Genomic DNA, 18,930 nt, shown 5'->3' with positions numbered 1-18,930 from the left:
AATAATGACATTTCTAGTTCCGTGTTTTTTTGTTCAGACACAGCAGACGGCGTCTCTCAGGAGTTGGTGTCAGCCGGCTTGGTGGACGGGAGGGATTTAGTAGTCGGTCAGTGGTTACTTTCATATTTCCTTCTTCCAGATTTGGAAAAAAAACAAACATTTTTTCTCTTTGCAGTTGCTGCAAATTTGCAAAAAATAGTCGACCAGCCTAAAACCGATAAAAATGTCGTTTTTAAACTGGTGAGTTTCACAGCATGTAAATAACATCTTTCTTACTTACTTATTGTTCTCCGGTGAGTTCACGTTGTCTTTTTTTTTTTGTGCAGGCTTCCGGAATCGAAGGATCGGAAATACCAGATGACGTCAAATTGATCGGCTTTGCTCAGCTCACCATCAGCTAAACTGCTGTTTTACTACCTTGGAACCGTGACTTGCCTAAAAGATGTGAAAATCTGAAGAAAGAAAACAACAAAAAAAAAAACATTTAAATCTACATAAGAGATTGTTGCAATTTTTTTCTAAGGCTGTAAAGAAAACCACTACTGCCAAAGAAAAGTCACCATTCAACAGCCGCCTTGTTGAATGAGGCAGCGGGCTGAAGTATGACGACGTACACTTTTAAGAATCACTCAAAAAAAAACAACAACATTTTTTACAGTGTATTTGTTGGATGGCTGCGAGGATGTTCAACCACCGTTTGGAGTCTTCGCTTTTGCTTTCCTCCGATATTTGATGCATTTGCACAATCTCAATTTAACAACCTTTCAACGTTTAACAAATGCCTTCTTGTTCCCGCACAACTACTGAATGCGCTTTTTTTTTTTTTTTTTTTTTTTGCTATTATGTTCAACATACGGTCATTCAGTCAATCTTTTTACTCGGGAGAATCGCAAATAAAAAAAAAAAAAAGTATTGAACAACTTCACGTCAATCAAGCTTACATGGAAGACACGGAAATTGTTCCGAACTCATTTACATTATGATGGAGTGCTACAGGATGTTCACGTGCGCAGTTTCGCAAACAACATTTTTTTGTTGCGTCATCGAAAATTCAAGCATTATCATAAATATGCCTTAAAATTCTCGGGTTTATTAAAAAAATGTGAAAAAAAAAACGTGCAGAAATGCTAGAAATTATTATTATTATTATTATTATATCAACATTTGCCATCATTTTTGTGGTCTTACGGTTAATGGAATTACTGCATATGTTAAATAAATGTGTGTGCGTCTGCTTACATCAAGGTAAAGGTCAACATTGAATATTTGTGGTGATGCTATTGATTGGAATAAATGATGCGTAAATATTCACCATTAATTGGAAATTAAATTGACATTGCAGAAAATCTAGCGTCCATTCAAGATATCGATGTCATTTGGTGCGTCTTGCAAGAACTTTTTGTATGGAAATACGTCAATGTGAAAACGTCCCAATTGGGCAAAGTCAAGTCTCACAACTTAAACCACACATTTTCAAACTGTTAGCCAAGCTTAAGGTTTTTTGAAAGTCATTCTTATGAAGTGCATTTTTTTTTTGGTCTACGTAGAGTAATTTGTAGTCTGTAAATAATGTTAGGCTATTTTTGGTTTGTTTTATATTGGGATGTTTCACGCTTGGCCTTTGTTCTGTCCCGACACATTTTTTTTGGGGGGGGGGATTTGAAGGAAGGCAAGACTGCAGGTTCTGATGGATCAGCCATTGAAGTCGAATAACGCAAAAAAAAAAAAAAAAACGACATATTTGCATCAATCTGTGTGTTTTGACCACCGCAAACGGCCCCCACTGACGTGTTCTCGATAGAGGGTGGAATGGCGAGCCAATCGGCGCTTTATGCTGGCCTTATATTTGAAAATGATTAGTCACCTTTCTTCTTCTTGTGCCAGAGTGTCAAAGTTCCGAATCAGAAATGTTTCCCGTCGCAGTATTTGGTGGACGACATTGGCGTGTCTGAAGTGTGTGCGTGTGTGTGTGCATGTTCTCACATGGTAAGATTTGCTTTATCTGGTCAAATAATTGTTCAGGCAATAACGTTTTGGCTGAATTATAAGTCATAATAATCATAATCGCCATCCACATTTTTGATTTGCTCGGTTTTGGTTGAGGAATTCTAAGCATGTTTCTCTCGAGTCTTTTTTTTTTTTTTTTATCAATAAAGAACGCGAATGTCAGCCTGAGCTCGTTTTTGCCTGCTCGTGGCAGGAAATGGCTTGTCGCCATTTTGTTTGAAAATCACATGTTAAGCACTCTTGTTATAATTTATAATTGTACTGTTTTGCAATAAGTATTAAAGTTAGAATGTTTTATTGCATTATCTTTTGAGTAATCCTTATTTTTAAAATAATCTTAACAGTAATTATGTATCATGTATTTTATTGTTACCTTTGTATTTTTTGTATAAAATATTCTGTAAAATAGAATGGATGCATTTAAAAATATATATATTTTGATACTTTTTTCTTTTTTTATTACAGATTTTACTATATACTGGTTCAGATTATGGATGTTTTAGTATTGGAAAGTTTTTTCTATATTCAATCACTATTTTGGTGTTTTCTTTTTAATGGCTTTATAATAATTATTACTTTTTTAAAATCATGTTAGTTAAAAGTTTACGAATTACATTAAGAGGCGATTCCTGTCACTAGGCAAGCCAGTAGCCTGGCTTGGGCGCCATCTAGTGGCTCACGACAGTATAGCGGCGATCGCGTTTTAAAAGTGCATTCCAATTATTAACTGGCCAAGGGTCCTAAACGAATGAAGAGGAGCTCTTCAAAAGGTTAACTGTTCACCATTTTTTTGTTGATCTAATAAAAATGATGGTAAATACTGGGTTAGATGCAAAAATTATATTTTTTCAGTTTTCTGCTAGCATAGCATTTCTATATTTGTTTTGACTTACTACAGCTTTGATAAATTGCACATATGCAATATATTGATCTGTTTTGGCTTTTCCATTGCATTTCAAAAAAAAAAATCCTATGAAAAGTTGCAAAACGTGTTGTCCCCATTTGACGCACGCAATCAACGTGACTACGGCCCAGCCAGGCTTTTATCATTTCCATGTTGTTGTTGGTCGTAAAAGAAAACAACCCTTTGATTGCGTTTAACCATTAACGTGAACGCATTGGAACAAAAGCAAGCGTGTGGAATTTGCCACCCATTTCCCTCCACCATGAGCACCTTCGCGCACGTCCTCAAGGAGATCGGCGAGTTCGGCTTGTTCCAGAAGCGGCTGGTGGCCGCCTTGTGCATCCCCAGCATCTTCGTGGCCTTCGACACCATCGGCCAGGTTTTCGTGGGCCTCCACTTCCCAAACTACTGCAACACCGACTGGATCCTGGATCGAGGGGACGCCAACCTGACGCGCGAGAGGCAGAAGGAGCTCACCGTCCCCGTCGGTCCGGACGGAAGCTTCCAGAGCTGCCTCATGTTCGCGCCGGTCGACTCGGACCTGCAGACCATCGAGTTGTACGGCCTCAACGCCACCTCGGGCTGCGTCAATGGATCCCGGTTTGAGGTGCCGACGGGGGCGTCCAGCATTGTGACGGATGTGAGTCGGGGACGGTCGCCGTGGCAACAGTGCACTCTTGTCATTCGCTTGGTGTTCCTGGTTACCTGCCGATCGGAAGAACAAGTCAACTAACAGATTTGTGAAAAATGATCGACTTGTTTGTACTCACCTGAACTTGATTTTTGTCATTTCTTCTTCTCACTCAGTTCAATCTGGTGTGCGACAGAAACATGATGATCGAAGTGTCCCAGTCTGTTCACATGGTCGGACTTCTCGTAGGCGCTCTCGTGTTGGGCGTCTTGACTGACAGGTCGTCTTGCTTCTTCAAATAAATACACTCAATGTGTTTGGGTGTATTTACCAAGAGAAGGTTTTTTTTGTAGGTTTGGCCGCCGTTTCGTGTTCCTGCTCGGGCATCTTCTTCTCTTCTTCTCGGGCGTCGGCGCCGCCTTCTCTCCCAACGTGTACGTTTACATCACGCTCAAGTTCATGTGTGGATTCTCCCTGTCGGGACTCATTGCCAATGGATTTGTGATTGGTGAGCGCAATATCACGCAAATCTGAAATGCATTCTCACCAGAACTAGGGTTATTATAGTTTTGGAATTTTCATTTTAGTTCAGTTTTGATTTCATTTTTTTTTGTTTTTTAAATGTAGTTAATTTTAGTCCGTTTTCAGGGTGGGGTTCTGTTAGTTTTTATTAGCATTAGTTATTTTTTTATAAAATAAATGCTTAGTTTTAGTTAGTTTCAGTATTAGTTTAAGAAAATTGTGTATTACTTAAGCGCCATATTTAAAAAAACAAAAAACAAATAAAATAAAAATTTGAAAAGTAACGCATTTCTGGTGGAGGTGAATGGGAAAAGTAGGCAAGCCGAGCCATTGGAGCCAAAAGTCTGGCATGAAAAAATTGTCGCGCAGGAGCGACGTCATCTGAAGGTGCTTTTCTTTTTCCTGCTGCTAGATGGCGATGACGTCACTACTGCGCGACACACTTTGAAACGTCCTTATTCCGGTTAATATAAAAAAGAAATATGCTTAAAAATCACAATTAAAATCCTCCCCAAAGGCTCATGCATTCAATTAATTACCAAAGACTAAAACGAAGGACATTTTCGCTATAATTATAGTTAATTTTAGTTCGTTTTGTTTTTTTAAAAAAAGCATTTTCGTTTTTATTTTATTTCGTTAAACGAAATTGTTTTTTGAATTTTTCGATAGTTTTCATAACGGAAATAACTTTAACCGGCACACAATTAATTGCCTTTGTATCACTCTCATTTTTTAGTCCAGCTGCTACGCTTACAGGGCTTAAAATGTGTTTCACTGAAGGTGGCGAGTGGTGCGAGTCGTCCAAATTTGCCCTCTGCACCATCGTCAGCCACAGTTTTTATCCCATCGGTCTCATGTTGTTGTCCGGTCTGGCCTATTTGATCCCCGACTGGAGGATCCTCCAACTGGCTCTCTACAGTCCTCTCCTTTTTGTCCTGGCCATTTTATTCTGGTCAGTAGCGTCACATGTCACTTTAAAAAAACTAATTTCTAACATTTGAGGCAAAAAAAAAAAAAGAGAAAAAAAGTCAATGATATCCATTTGAACTTGCCAGGACCGTGCCAGAATCAGCCCGCTGGCTCATGACTCAGGGCCGGAAGGAGGCGGCCATGAAGGAGGTGCGCAAAGCGGCAAAAGTCAACGGGAAGGAATTGTCGCAACAACTGCTGGACAAGGTCAATTACAACACAAACTTTAACCATCAATCATAAAAATTATTATTACTATTTTTTTTTAAATGTGGCAGGGGATCAAAGTGAGAGGTTATGGCGGGGTGCATTGTTTGAGGATCTCTGCACCATGTAACCCAATGTAGATGGAGTTGGAGGTGACACCCGAAAGAGGGAACGTGCTGGATTTATTCAAGATCGCATACCTGAGAAAATGAGTGCTCGTCATGAGCTACATCTGGTGAGGATTTCATGTATGATCAAAGCTCAAACTCTTTGCCATTTAGCGTCATCCGTCTGTCTCGTGGTTGCAATTTTGTAGCCAGACAAAAATCTGCACCGGTTGACTTTTGAAAGAACTCCTGGAAATGGACAAAAGCACCTTGAAATGGTTGCTTCAAACCAAAATGGCAGACTTCCTGTGTCTTTTTGAGCAAGGCTTATTGAGACTTTTTTTTTTGTGATAGAAATGTCTACCAAATTTCAGGTTGCTCCGTCCAAATGTCTCCGGGGTTGTGGTCGGATCAGTGCCGTAGGGGGACGTGGATAAAGTTCACGCCCTTCAAATGGTTGAAAAGATTGACTATTATACCTTTTTTTTCTGGTCACAGAACCTTTTTAAAATTCAACTTTTCTTGTCATATTCTGTTTTCCCCCTCATAAGATTACAAAAACTAATTTTTTATAATGACAAAAAAAAAAAAACAGACACTAATTATTACTTTAAAAATCTTTTTGTTTCAGTTACTAAAATAATTAACGCTGACTTTTTTCTTTTTGAAACAAAAAAGTGTTTTATTTGCTCATATTTGTAACAACGAAATTCTCATAATTATGACTTTGTACTCTAAAAATCGGACTTGCTTTCTAATAATTACTTGGGGGTGCAATCCTCAGAATTTTTTTTTTTTTTTTATCGTACTGGAATAAAGTGTAATTGCACACCCACTACAATAGGTGGCAGTGGCACTCATTCTCATAGATTGCACAAGGAGTATTAGCTCCCCTATAGAGGTATAATTACAGCCATTTCATAGAAAAATTTAGATTTGGTGGATGGGCGGGGGGGCAAAAATAATTAGTTCTTCCTGGTTGGGCTAACAAAATAAATATTTGACAATAACTTAAACACATTAATTTTTGTCATAACAAAAATGAATAAAGTGTTTACTTCCCAAGCTTATTGTCCTTTTAAAAAGCTTGACCTTTTTCTTCAAATGAATACCTTAAAAAAATCTATTGTATTATAATTATTTTTAAGTTATTTTTTATTTTATTTTACATTTCGCCTAAACTGTTTGCCTTTTTGTCAAGGACCTCGGGAAAAGTAGCTGTCAAGTTTATGAGGGGATCCAAAATAATTGACAGTAATCAACTTTCTAAAGCATGCTACTTTTGTCCTTCTGTCAATTCTATGTTAGCACATTACCAGCTTAAGCCGCCAATGTGATTGGCAGAGTGTATTGACGACAGGTTCGGAACCAACGTGGTGTACTACGGCCTGAGTCTAAGTGTCGGCAACTTCGGACTGAACATCTACCTCACGCAGTTAATCTTTGCCTTGGTGGAGCTTGTCGCCCGTCTGGGCTCCTTGCCGCTCATCGGACGTTTCGGGAGGCGGGCGTGTGAAGCTGCCGCGTTACTGTTTGGAGGGATCACATGCCTGTCCCTCCTCGTTGTACCAAAAGGTAACATCAACACGTCACAACTTCTCGAAACGTTTGATCCGATATATTGTCACTATCTAATTAAAAGCATGCATATGCAAAATTTTGGGAGTTCTAAAAAAAGCTACAAAAAGGGGCGACATTCATAATATTTATTTTTTTTTTTTTTTACAAAACTATAAAAATCTTTAAAAGGGTGGCGGGGACTTGACAAATTTTTGTATTCTCATTTGAACTTATCAGTAAAAGTGGTTATCTTTATGCATTATACTGCCCCCTGGTGGCCAAGGTGCACACCACAAATTGTTTCTTCACATTCTATGAAATGATATAATTAAGGACAATCAGCTTTTTTTTTTTTCAGGTCAAATTGTTTTCAAAGATTATTTTAGTATAAAAGGATTTAAACACAAATATCCTCTTTTTCAGATCTTCCTGCTGTTGCGACAGTCCTAGCTGTATTTGGGAAATTTGCAGCCAGTGTCTGTTACGCAATCCTGTTTGTTTATACAGCAGAGCTTTACCCAACCACGCTGAGGTAATGTAAGGTCAAATTGCGATTCGTAATGATAAAGATTGCACAAATACAGTTTTATATCTTCTATACGTATGAATAAGGGACAAGCCCATTAATTTAAGGTTTTGGGGTTTTTTTGTGTGCAAAAATCGGCCATCTTCCCAAAAATATATATCTATCATATCGGTCAGGCCCTAGGATGAATTATAGTATAAATAAATAAATATATATAGTATAATATGTAGTGCTTGTTGTCTGCGTGTGGCTAGGCTGAGCGGCCTGGGTCTGAACAGCACGTGTGCCCGGTTGGGAGGCATCCTGGCCCCCCTGATAAGACTCCTGAGCGCGTACCACCACAGCCTCCCCATGCTGGTGTACGGCATCGTACCTGTTGGTGCGGCCGGCCTCTGTCTGCTGCTGCCAGAGACCCTCAACACCGAACTCCAGGACCACGCGCAGCCACAGTGAGGGCCTTGCGAGAAAAACAAAAACACAAAAAAAAATTCATCAATACATTCTCATCTGTTATTTATTTTTTAATTTGCAGTCAACCCGAGACAGGAAAGACCGACGACGGATGGGAAAAGCAAGAGGAAAAGCAAGGCAACAGCACTGCATTGTAGTGATGATTTGGCTACCATGGCAACTTTAGCTCGTAAACACAACACGCTTCACATTTCCAATCATTAAAAAAAAAAAATTAAAAAAATAGTCAACACTGTGCCACTTTTACACATATATACATATATATATATATTTATAAAACATTTTTGCAGTGTCGAACAAAACCCACTATATTGCATTTTTTTTTTTACAGTAAGACATCAGTGGTTTCGAGTTTACTACATAAAGTATGTTTATCAGATTTGTGTGCTTGTCGTATTATATGAACATATGACTGTATATGATATTGTACTTCTCGAGTTGTTTTATACGTTTTAATCTTAATAAATCTAATTACCATCATTTCTTGAAAAAACTCACTGTCATGTACTTTAGCCTGACCTTTTCAAAAGCTGATTTTTCTTTTCTATTCATGTATTATGCGTTCCCTGATTTAATGGTATCCATGCTCAAATATTGACGTATTATCTGCACAGTAACTATATAGATTGGGATTTTTTTTTTTTTGCATGTAAAGAAGTTCTCTTACCTTGATAACAATTTAGGTGGTCGACAGTCACCATTTCCCGTTGTGAGCCTCTCGCATGATGTGACAACAACAAAGAAGAAGAAAAAAAGTCCTCAAAAGATGCCCGAGCGCTGTAAAAATGTCCACGTGGCAAAAAAAAAACAGCGTGGCTGTGCGGGGAAGCCACTTCATAAAACATGACAATCGGCTAAGACACGTTATTTATTTACATGTATTTATTTACGCCCGTTTCTCCTCGTCCCATTTGTGAGGCAATCATTATTGGTGAACAGTGACAAATGCATTATATTTCAATTGGAAACATTAGACACTACATATCATATTGTACATATCAATCAGACTGATTGGTTCGCAGCTTGGCTTTATGGATCATGTCATCAGATCCATCTTAATTGATCAAACTCATTATTTATCCCCCAAGGCATCATCATTAAAAAAATGACAATATGAAGTTGTACACAAAGTACAAAATCTGTACATAATCTATAATTAGTGAAACTGGACATGTGAGATCTCATTACACAATCTGGCATCAATCCACCACCTCACCTCAACTGTGGCGCTTTGTTCCCTTCCTTCTATTAAATTCGAATTCCTGTTTTATGGTTTCACGGCACGGTACCACCAAATGTGACCGGAAAGAAAACGGCGACAGACCTCCCTTGTGCTTGCGTAGCTCGTTTGGAAGTCACGTGATGATGACGTCACAGTTTAGCTTTGGCCAGTTGATCTCTCAGCTCCAGACGGGCGATGGCGGACAAGTGCACCTCATCCGGTCCATCAGCGAGACGCAGAGTTCTTGCGTAGGAATACCTGAAAAAAAAAAAAAAAAAAAGATTTGTTTTTGTTCTTTTTTGGTTCTATTGTGTGTGACAAGTCAACACTCACATCTGCGCCAGAGGGAAATCTCCGGAGACGCCGGCACCTCCGAACACTTGGATGGCACAATCCACCACTTTGCACGCCATCCTGCCGGCTGCCACCTTGATTAGCGCAATCTGCACGGATCAAGCACGCACGCACACGTAATTCACTTCATAAAAACAACAAATGAACACACGGTCATCAATTTAACTTGTTTGGAAGGCGAAATAAAGGTGGGCAAATTGCAAACAAAAATAAGCATAAACAAATTTAAAATAATGATTTAAAAAAAATCATATTTTTTCCCCCCATCCTGTGGAAAATGTTTATAACTACATAACTACAGTAGTACATTTTCTGTAGCAGCATCTCACCCCAAAAAAGCCAAAGAAAAAGCAAAACAAAGAGCACATTTGAAGATGTTTTGTAAACGTCAGGCAAGAATGTCACCTGTTTGCGAGCGGCGCGGCTGCCGAGCGTATCGAGCGCGTGTGCGGCGCACAGTGTGAGCAGGCGGGTCTGCTCAATCATGATTCGGCACTCCGCGATCCAGTGAGCGACCACCTCCTACACACACACGTGCGCGTCATGACACGAGTTGTCCACTAGATGTCGACGGCGGCTTTTATGAGCTCGTTGCCTACATGTTGGTAAAGCTTCTTGCCAAAGGCTCGTCTGGAGGCGGCGCGGCGGCAGAGCAGCTCCAGCGCCAGCTCGGCCAGGCCCACGGCTCGCATGCAGTGATGCAGACGGCCCGGACCCAAACGACCCTGAGCGATCTCAAAGCCTCGACCTTCGCCTGACAACAACAAGATAACATTTGCAGAGGAGACAACTATATTATTGTAAAAAGACTCAAACACAAAACCACATGTGAATATGTATATGCAAAGAAAATAATATTAAATGAATACAAAATAAACTTTAAAAAACTACATCATGATTATTAAAATAACTTTGGGGAAAAAGAAACAGCTTAATTATTGCAACAAATATGACAGGACTCTTAATGTAAATGTTTAGGGGGCTGGATAAAAAAATAAAACGCCTGCTCCCACCTACCAAGAATGAGGTTGGCGGCGGGGACGTGCACGTTTTCAAAATGCACCTCAAAATGGCCCCCATGGATGGCGTCTGGGAAAAGACATCAAGTTAGGCTTAAGCAGACAGTGGACATATCATTAGGGACACCATGTAATGCAATCCAATGCAATAAGTGACACATTGATCAATTTGTTATTTGTTTTGTGGACATTCTGCAAATATTTTGAAATTTTATCAGTACTTTTGGAGTTGAGCAAAAATATTATCAGTCCAAATTCTGTTGTTTTCCTATTTATGGGGCAATTTGATGCTAATACATGTATATGTAATGCCTAATCAAATGTAACTCGTTTTACTTTAGATGCCCCAGTAGTAGCAGGATTATAAAAAGGTCAGAATCAGAAGATTTTATGACTCTGGCATTCATAAGCTTGTTTGAGAAGGCTTATGTATGTATATGCATGTATTTCTGATGGTTTGTTAATAACTGACATTGACTCTACTGCAGATGAAGGGTGTCTATTGTTATCATTTAAACAACAGTTATTGTACTTCCGACATAGCAATTTCACAGGACAAACAATAATTTCTCGAGTGATGATTAACTAATGGCACTTTTACTTTCCAACGGACTCCGCCTAGCAGGTGTTCCAAACCGTGAGTTTGACTTACATTAACAGCCAGTGATTTAAAAAAGAAAAAGTTTGAAAAGAAAATTATTATTATTATTATACATTAGAAAATATTGTTCTTTTTATATTTATAGCTAAAGTATTTTTTTTTTGCTTTAATTATACACTGGATAAAAAGTCTACACCCCTGTTTACATGCCACCTTATTTGTGAAATAAAAAATGACTAAGACAAATCATCACAAAACTTTCCCCACCATTAATGTGAGCTCTAAGATGCGCGCACGTGCATCACAGCACAGGTGTCACTAACGACGTTCATACCGTCCTGTCCAAACACGGTGAGAGGCCTGATCAACTTCACGCCCGCCGTATCCATCGGCACCAGGATCATACTGTGTCTGGCGTGTCTGCAAACGACGGAAAATACGTTTCATATATTAGTGTTTTGTTGTGGCTGAACTGAATGAGGACGTGCTGTGCTGTATATCCTGGGTGTGGCTTTTTTCTCGGCACAAACAAGCTCTGAACACCAAATAAACACCATAATGACTTCTTTAAGTAGTGACAGAAGGCCAAAGTCCACACTCTCAATGACACATTTAACAGTAAGTGGAACAGGAAAACAACAGAATAATTATAATAAAAAATCTAATATATATATATATATATATACATATATATTCTCATGCATTTCTTGTCCTAATTTGTAAAATATATATTGGACCCATCAAAAAAGTCATAATGGGAAAAAAACTGTTTGTTTTATACAAGAAATTAAGACCCAACTGTTTTTAGAGTGTACAATTTTATTTTTCTAAAATTGCACACTCTAAAAACAGTTGGGTCAAAAAGGGCCACCAAAAACTTTTTGGGGTTATTTATGCAATGCAAAAAAATTAATAACCCACAAAACAACCCCATAATTTTATATTTTAATTTTTTTAGAAAAAAATAAAAAAAGATTTGGTTTGTAAAATAAACAATTGGGTTTGTTTTGTGTGATATTCATTTGACCCAACTTTTTGGGCTATTTATTCAACCCAATTTGCTGGGTGTGTCTCTTTTTAACCCACTTTATGTTTGGCGGATGTTTGCCTCATTTTTTTTACATGACGCATTTAATATTATAAATATTAGCCATTCCTTTTTTTACCATTTTATTCACATCTAGAGTTCATGGAAGAGTTCTTAAATGAGATCAACATTTTCAAAGAATAATAGTCATGAATATTCCACACACACGAAAAAAATCTATATTTGTAATAGTTTGAGAAAACAGGATTATTATAGCATATTTGAATGAAGTCATACCCCCCCCCATAAAGAGAATCAATTGAAAAAGAGTTATTGTTCGCGGTACAGCTTGGCAGTGGCCAGAAATGCACAGTTTCAAATTTCAAAGCGCTTGTAATACAAGGAGGTAAGAAAGCATCCACTGACCGGCTACTGGCATCCTCGGAGGCACTTCTGCACATCACGATGGCCACTTTGCATTGAGGATGTCCCGCACCTGTGAGGACCACACACACAAACACAAATAAACACTTTTCAACTTTGGGAACGAGCGTCTCACCGTTGTGTGACCCTCATGTGTGTGTTAGCCAGTGCTCGGAAATGTCACCCCAGCTGGAAAGTACAGCCAGGGCAGTGACGGATTGATGACCGACCACACGCTGATTTCTATTTCCTGAAATGTTCGCCAAGGGTGGGAAAACAAAGGCGCGATGAAGCAGATTTCATTCTTTTTTTTTTTGTTTGTTTTTGTCTTCTCCCGGTTGGAGGTCCGCTTTTATGTCGACTTGCGGCTACTTGGTCTCACGCGGCCTCCAACGTCATCTGCAAAGTTACAGCCACCAAAAAGCCAGCCTTCCTGTTTTGATTTCCATCAAACGAACCCGAGGCCACGTGGGACATGTGGACGCCAGACATGCAACATGTGCACACTTTCATACACAACTGGAGCTGCGCCGAAGACAATACTGTACATCTGTTCTCTGACTTGATACCACAACACCCTAACAGATAAATCGCTGTTCTTCATTTAAGCATAAAAGTGGAAGAGTGCTCGTTTTCTTCCATCTTAACTCTCTAAAAGGTATAATTGGCATCCGTCCCAACAGTTTTGCGAATTTCACACAAAATGGCTGCAAGAGAGGACATCCTGAGGCATGCCGGGTTCCCCCGTTACACAAGACAGAATGACAGAAGCCGTCAGGTCCAAACGTGTTCTCCATCTGCACTGGAATGCAACGACAACCTTCCCGACGTCTATTTTTTATTTATACCCTCTCCCGTCTGTTAGACATTTTCCCTTTTTGTTGATTTTGTTGTTGTTGCTAAACTTAGCCTCTTTTTCCATCGTCATGCAGGAATGTTGCGCAGTGTAAACCGGCCGGCGACAGAACAACAAGTTACTGCTCTGCGTTGTCTTATCAAAACTGTTTTTATAACACAAGCGCCATATTGGTGACCTTTTGTACGAATAAGTCGTCACACTGAAAAGAAAAACAAATGAAAAGAATTTAACCTTCCTGTATTAAGGTCGTGATATGGAGAAATTACTACAATTTGTTTCATAAGAATGAAAACTAAATATGAGGAAAAAGACTAAGAGGGTTAAAAAGAAAAAAGTTTGAATTTGAGTTAAGATGACAAAAAAATGCACGAAAAAAAGCAGAAGAACAAAGTAGTACTATAGCAAGAAAAACACTTTTTCTGAGAATAGTCTCAATCATACAGGAAACAAATTCAGTGAAGTTACATTCTGGATTTTACAACAATATGAGAGAAAAAAAGTACTTTTAAAAGAATATAGTAGTAATATTGACAGAAAAAGTTGAAATAATACAAGAAAATGTTGCAATTTACAACATGCAAAGAAAATAAAATTGTACGTTTACAAGGCAAAAAAGGAAACAGTGGAAATTAATAAAACAAATACTACAAGAAAATACTCACATTTAAGGAGACATTCAAATAACAAAAAAAGATACAAATTCAGAAAAAAAATCCCTAAAATCAAGAAAAAAAAAATCTAAAGTTTTCTAGCAAAGTTACAATACACGTCTGCATTTTATTAGAGTGAGATTTTGTATTTATTATTTAAAGTAATACAATAAAAAAAAAAAAGTCAATTGCATTTTTATGAGAAGAAAGTCATAATATTATGAGGAAAAAAGTTGCAGTTTGTAGCAGATAATGCAAAAACCTTGACCTTCCAAAGTCGTACTTGTACAAGTCAAGTCAAGTCAATATGACAAGAAAACGTGCTCCATTTCTTCACCTCAGAACTAGTGAAGTGTTGCTTGGTTGTTTGTGTGTTGGCTTGCGGACGTAAACAAAAAGACTTCTCAGGAAGCTAAAGGAGACTTTACTGCACAAGAGTCACACGCACACACAGGCGATGAATGGCGGGGCGTACTCCGGTAGTTGAGGGAGGGGCTGCAGTGTGTGTGTGGTTTTTTTTTTTCTCTCCGACAACTTTGCTCCACAGACACATAACAAGCGTCGACGTGTGTGTGAGAACGTTGGACATTTGAATACCGGCAACAGACAAAAAAAAAAAAACAAGAAGACGGTAAGAATTTAGTTTTTTTCCCTCCCTGTAGTTGGACTGAATGTTATTCATGTTTATTTTGCTGTTTATTAAATTAATTCTATAATTTCCTGTTATGCTATGTAAACAAAATAGTTGTTTTCCTCTTTAGAGTTTAACGAGAAGTCAAAGTCCCGCTTGAGTAGACTTTACAACCAAATGGTGATAACGATAGTTCATTTTTTTATGGAATCAATTACAGAGATGTTAATTACAAATCCGTTTTAGCTGCACCACATCCTACTGAGAGCCATTTGCATCATTCATAGCAAAATAGGGCAAGGGGAAATTTGCAACCGCACTAATTCCGATATTAGTGCGTAGTAAGTAATATTGTGGCAATTTCAATATTTTGTTATGCATTCCAAGAACCAAAATCATCTTTAAATCAGTCATTTTCAGCTCATGTTTCCAAGCGGACTCGCTTGTGTGTACACAAATAATGAACGGCATCACTTGTTCCAGCCTGGCAGCAGGGAAAATACTTGATACATTTCGGAATGTTCCGTCTGCTTCATCCATTGCATAACGAACCTTGCACTCTAAAACACTAAATCATTGCCCTTGTTGGATCGTCGTGTTTTACGGTTGGGTCGACGTTTCTACAAAATCCGGACAAATTTCCCGCGGGGGCTAAATACTGGTCATGATTGTGCAGAGAAAAGACGAGAACAAAGTTGAAAACGGCAAGTGGATGCTTAGTGATGTGTTCACTTGCCATGCAGGGTTGTGAGGATTAAACCAATAGGGAAGCCATGCAGGAGAGATTCCATCAAACTCCTTCCTGTTCAATTCTTCTTCCCTCATGCAGAAAAAGATGGAGGATTTCTATTACCACGACGACGACGACGACCTCAGCCACAATGACAGCTACGACTACAGCTACGACCACTCGGTGTGCGACAAGGAGGCGGTGCGCTCCTTCGCCGGCGTCTTCCTCCCGGTCATCTACTCGCTGGCTCTGGTGGTGGGCCTGGCGGGCAACGCCCTGGTGGTGGCGGTGTACGCCTCGCGCTCGCGCCTGCGCACCCTGACCGACGTCTGCATCCTCAATCTGGCCGCCTCGGACCTGCTGCTGCTCGTCACGTTGCCCTTCTGGGCGGCGGACGCGGTGCACGGCTGGAGGTTGGGGGCGGCCGCCTGCAAGCTCACCTCCTTCCTCTACAGCGCCAACTTCAGCTGCGGCATGCTGCTCCTGGCGTGCATCAGCATGGACCGCTACCGGGCGGTGGCTCACAGCGCGGTCGGCAGGACGGCGAGGGGCCCCCGGGGGAGGAGGCAGTGGGCGCTGGTGTGCTTGGTGTTGTGGGCGGTGGCCATCTTCCTGGGGCTGCCTGAACTCGTCTTCTCCACGGTCAAGCATTCCCACTACCGGATGTACTGCACCGCCGTGTACCCGCCCAGCATGGGCCGACCCGCCAAGGCTACCCTGGAGCTGCTGGAAGTCACCCTTCGCTTTGTGGTACCTTTCCTGGTTATGGTGGTGTGCTACTGCAGGGTCGGTTGGGCCCTGAGCCAAGCGCCTGGCGTGCGCAGGGACAAAAAGTGGCGGGCCCTGCGCGTCCTGTTAGCGGTGGTCGCCGTCTTCTTGCTAACGCAGCTTCCCTACAACGTGGTGAAGCTTTGCCGAGCGCTGGACATCATCTACATGCTGGTGACCAACTGCGAGGTCAGCAAGCGGCTGGACCACGCCATGCAGGTGACCGAGAGCCTGGCGCTGACCCACGCCTGCATCAACCCGCTCCTCTACGCCTTCATCGGGTCCTCCTTCAAGGGTCACGTGCTGAAAACCGCCAAGCGCCTCGGACAGCGAATCGGGAGACATCCCAGGCCGGGGGACGGCGAGCCGGCGGTGGAGATTGCGCTAAACACGCGCAATCAGAACCAGTCGCAGTCTGGGTCTGATGAGACGGACACCAGCACCTTCAGCATGTAGAAGGACAACTACAGCTAGTCGCTAATCGTCCTGAGAAAGGATAAATACTATTTTGGTCCTAGATAGCTGGAGAAGCGTGCTTGCTAAAGTAAGACCAAATGGTCAGTACAGTATTGCAGGGGATATGGACTGAGTCCTTTAGTGGAAAAATTGTAAATCACGCACTCTCAAAAAGGTTTATAATTCAGTTACTCAGTGAAAATGATATATCTTACGCAATTACTACTTTCCTATTAGCCGGGGCTACGGCGCCATCTGCAGGGCGTTAAGGAACGAGCACACAAATACGGACGGCTGCTCACTGAACACATAAACGTATTTTTAAAATCTTAACCGATTCAGAGTATGTGAGAGATTCCACACAAGCAGTAAAAAAACAAGAACAAAAAAATTGTGAGTTTACAGTGTGTGGTTTACTCGATATGATCAACACAGCACATTGCACCCCACACAAAACACTACCCGTTGTAGTACCAAGACGGACCTGTGAGAGGCAGTATTGTGCCACAGTACATTCAGACTCTTTGGAAAACAGTAGTAGAAGAAGAAATAGGAGCTAGACTTTTTTTTTTTTTATCTTGTGGTGAGTGACTTGGGTGACTCATAAGGATTTGCAAGCAGAAATGAACATTTACGATTATTGCCAGGGAAAATCACTCGTTACACACACGCACACCTCAGGATAACGATTCAGATATTTTTTAATTGTCATATCAGATCATTGGGACTTGTACAATGTCCAAATTTGTCCCGATGGACAGTATGTGTATCTCTCGCATACGGTCTGTGTGGCCAGCAAAGAAACTTACGGAACCACAACCACTAGAGGACCTTAAGTTATTCATAACACACAAGCTGGTACGACGGTTAACCGCTTTCAGTGAATTGATGGTAACGAATCAAATGTCTGACAATTGAGTTGCGTCTGGTTCAGTGTGAGACCCTCAGCTTGGGACTACAAAAAGAATGGCAGCAAGGTCGGTTCTTATTTTGAAGGAGTTGAAATGTAATGAGATTGATGGAGTCTCGTGTTGAACATTTAGATGAGCATTTTTGTACATTTTATAGACACAGCAGCCTAACAAATGTATTTTGTCTTAATTGTATGTTATGTTGATTGAATTAAAAGGACTAATATGTTCACTGACTTGTACCACAAGTTCTCCTTTTGGTACCCAAAACAAGAATTTGCATTGCTTTTCCATGTTGTTTTTAAAAAAAAAAAATTATTGTTTTGGGTGTGGACTAGGATCGTCAGACTAAACAGTTGTTGACCAGTTAGGGTGGAAAATAAAAAATGTCAATGCCGATTCATTCAAAGTACATAAAAGCAAGCCAGAGTCTTCCCATGCCTAACAGGATTCCAACAGTTTTTCATTCTTTCCATCCTCAGTACCTGTTAGTCATCCTCTTTCCACAGCACTGGCTAAACTGAAAGGGTCCACCGCAAGCATTTGGAAGGGATCACCGTGTCCTGCGTGCTGTTTACACAGAGACAATGGGAAAAAAAGAAGAAAAAAAAAGGGAAAAAAAGCTGCTGCGTCATAATAAGGGATGTCATTCTAGAAACGCAATCCAAAACACGGGAGAGGACACATTCGGGGAAACACCCTTGAGACGACACTCGCTCATTGTCAACAATGTCTTTTGTTTTGGTGAGATTGCAGCAAGATGGAGATGTTATGAGTCCCTGTAGAACAGGGGCGGGGAACCTTTTTCCCATCAGTTATTATCAAGTCTTTCAAGGGCCATACACAACATAATAACTTAATTGAGCTCATGTTTATTATTGTACATGATGAACGGCAACGCTTTAAAGACTATCAAGGCCGTATTTCCCTCATTACTCATTTAGAGGCACTAGTTCAGAAAAGCTGTTTAAAATGTTCACATTCTTTCCCAAGTGAGAGAAATTTCTTGGACCCAAGAACGATTAGCCGTCTCAGTCAAACATGGGCGGGGAAGACGAACAAACAAACAAACAAACAAGATCTCGCATCCCATCTGGGGCGTCGACGGGTCAGCGCATAATAATTGGGACAATCACGATCTCCAACACTAATATGAGCTTTGGGTGTTCGCTCTGGTCTCAAAAATGACCTCGTTAGTTGGAAGCCAACCAGAACCAGCGGGATGTGAGAAGGAAAGATTTCTTCTCCCCCCCCCCCATGGGGTTGCTAATTCGCCTTTTTAACAAGTCGCAAAATGTCACATTTTCCAAGTTGCTAAAAAAGCACAAACTTTTGAGGAGCAAGAGTGCAGGAAAACCTTCCACAGACACACCAG

At 40.4% G+C, this 18,930-nt stretch overlaps 4 protein-coding genes across 10 annotated transcripts in view; 3 read left to right on the top strand and 1 right to left on the bottom strand.

Annotated features, from left to right (window-relative positions):
• oxsr1b (oxidative stress responsive kinase 1b) overlaps positions 1-2,312 on the top strand; it is a 40,262-nt gene extending 37,950 nt beyond the window's left edge. The window contains exons 16-18 of the mRNA XM_077555163.1: positions 38-106; positions 176-240; positions 327-2,312. Coding sequence (XP_077411289.1) covers positions 38-106; positions 176-240; positions 327-401 — 209 coding nt within the window. The 3' untranslated portion in view covers positions 402-2,312. The remainder of the gene's footprint in view (positions 1-37; positions 107-175; positions 241-326) is intronic.
• acad11 (acyl-CoA dehydrogenase family, member 11) overlaps positions 1-18,930 on the bottom strand; it is a 28,444-nt gene that overhangs the window by 3,374 nt on the left and 6,140 nt on the right. The window contains exons 15-25 of one of the 7 annotated variants that reach the window (XM_077555159.1): positions 12,554-12,623; positions 11,435-11,520; positions 10,498-10,569; positions 10,080-10,234; positions 9,886-10,002; positions 9,460-9,569; positions 8,572-9,384; positions 7,807-7,890; positions 5,441-5,596; positions 3,682-3,834; positions 3,470-3,616 (exon numbers count right to left, since the gene is read on the bottom strand). In XM_077555159.1, the coding sequence (XP_077411285.1) occupies positions 9,276-9,384; positions 9,460-9,569; positions 9,886-10,002; positions 10,080-10,234; positions 10,498-10,569; positions 11,435-11,520; positions 12,554-12,623 (719 nt within the window). In that variant the 3' untranslated portion in view covers positions 3,470-3,616; positions 3,682-3,834; positions 5,441-5,596; positions 7,807-7,890; positions 8,572-9,275. Of the gene's footprint in view, positions 1-276; positions 453-3,181; positions 3,617-3,681; positions 3,835-5,440; positions 5,597-7,806; positions 7,891-8,571; positions 9,385-9,459; positions 9,570-9,885; positions 10,003-10,079; positions 10,235-10,497; positions 10,570-11,434; positions 11,521-12,553; positions 12,624-18,930 lie in introns of those variants that run through there. The other 6 variants (XM_077555160.1, XM_077555156.1, XM_077555157.1 and 3 more) reach the window with 6 other exon arrangements.
• LOC144040737 (solute carrier family 22 member 13-like) lies at positions 3,117-7,886 on the top strand. The gene is given in 9 exon segments (XM_077555168.1): positions 3,117-3,551; positions 3,719-3,822; positions 3,896-4,050; positions 4,845-5,016; positions 5,120-5,240; positions 5,381-5,475; positions 6,708-6,922; positions 7,331-7,439; positions 7,688-7,886. Coding segments are annotated over 9 exon segments (1,548 nt in total). The 5' UTR covers positions 3,117-3,173.
• On the top strand, positions 14,600-17,787 carry ackr4b (atypical chemokine receptor 4b). The gene is made up of 2 exons (XM_077555167.1): positions 14,600-14,690; positions 15,520-17,787. The coding sequence occupies exon 2, from the start codon at positions 15,526-15,528 to the stop codon at positions 16,642-16,644; it is 1,119 nt and encodes a 372-aa protein (XP_077411293.1). The 5' UTR covers positions 14,600-14,690; positions 15,520-15,525; the 3' UTR covers positions 16,645-17,787.

The sequence above is a fragment of the Vanacampus margaritifer genome, chromosome 20 (genome assembly GCF_051991255.1).
Source record: "Vanacampus margaritifer isolate UIUO_Vmar chromosome 20, RoL_Vmar_1.0, whole genome shotgun sequence".
Taxonomy (NCBI): Eukaryota; Metazoa; Chordata; class Actinopteri; order Syngnathiformes; family Syngnathidae; genus Vanacampus; species Vanacampus margaritifer.
Note: the sequence above shows the minus strand (reverse complement) of the source record. Positions and strands in the feature narration are given on the sequence as shown.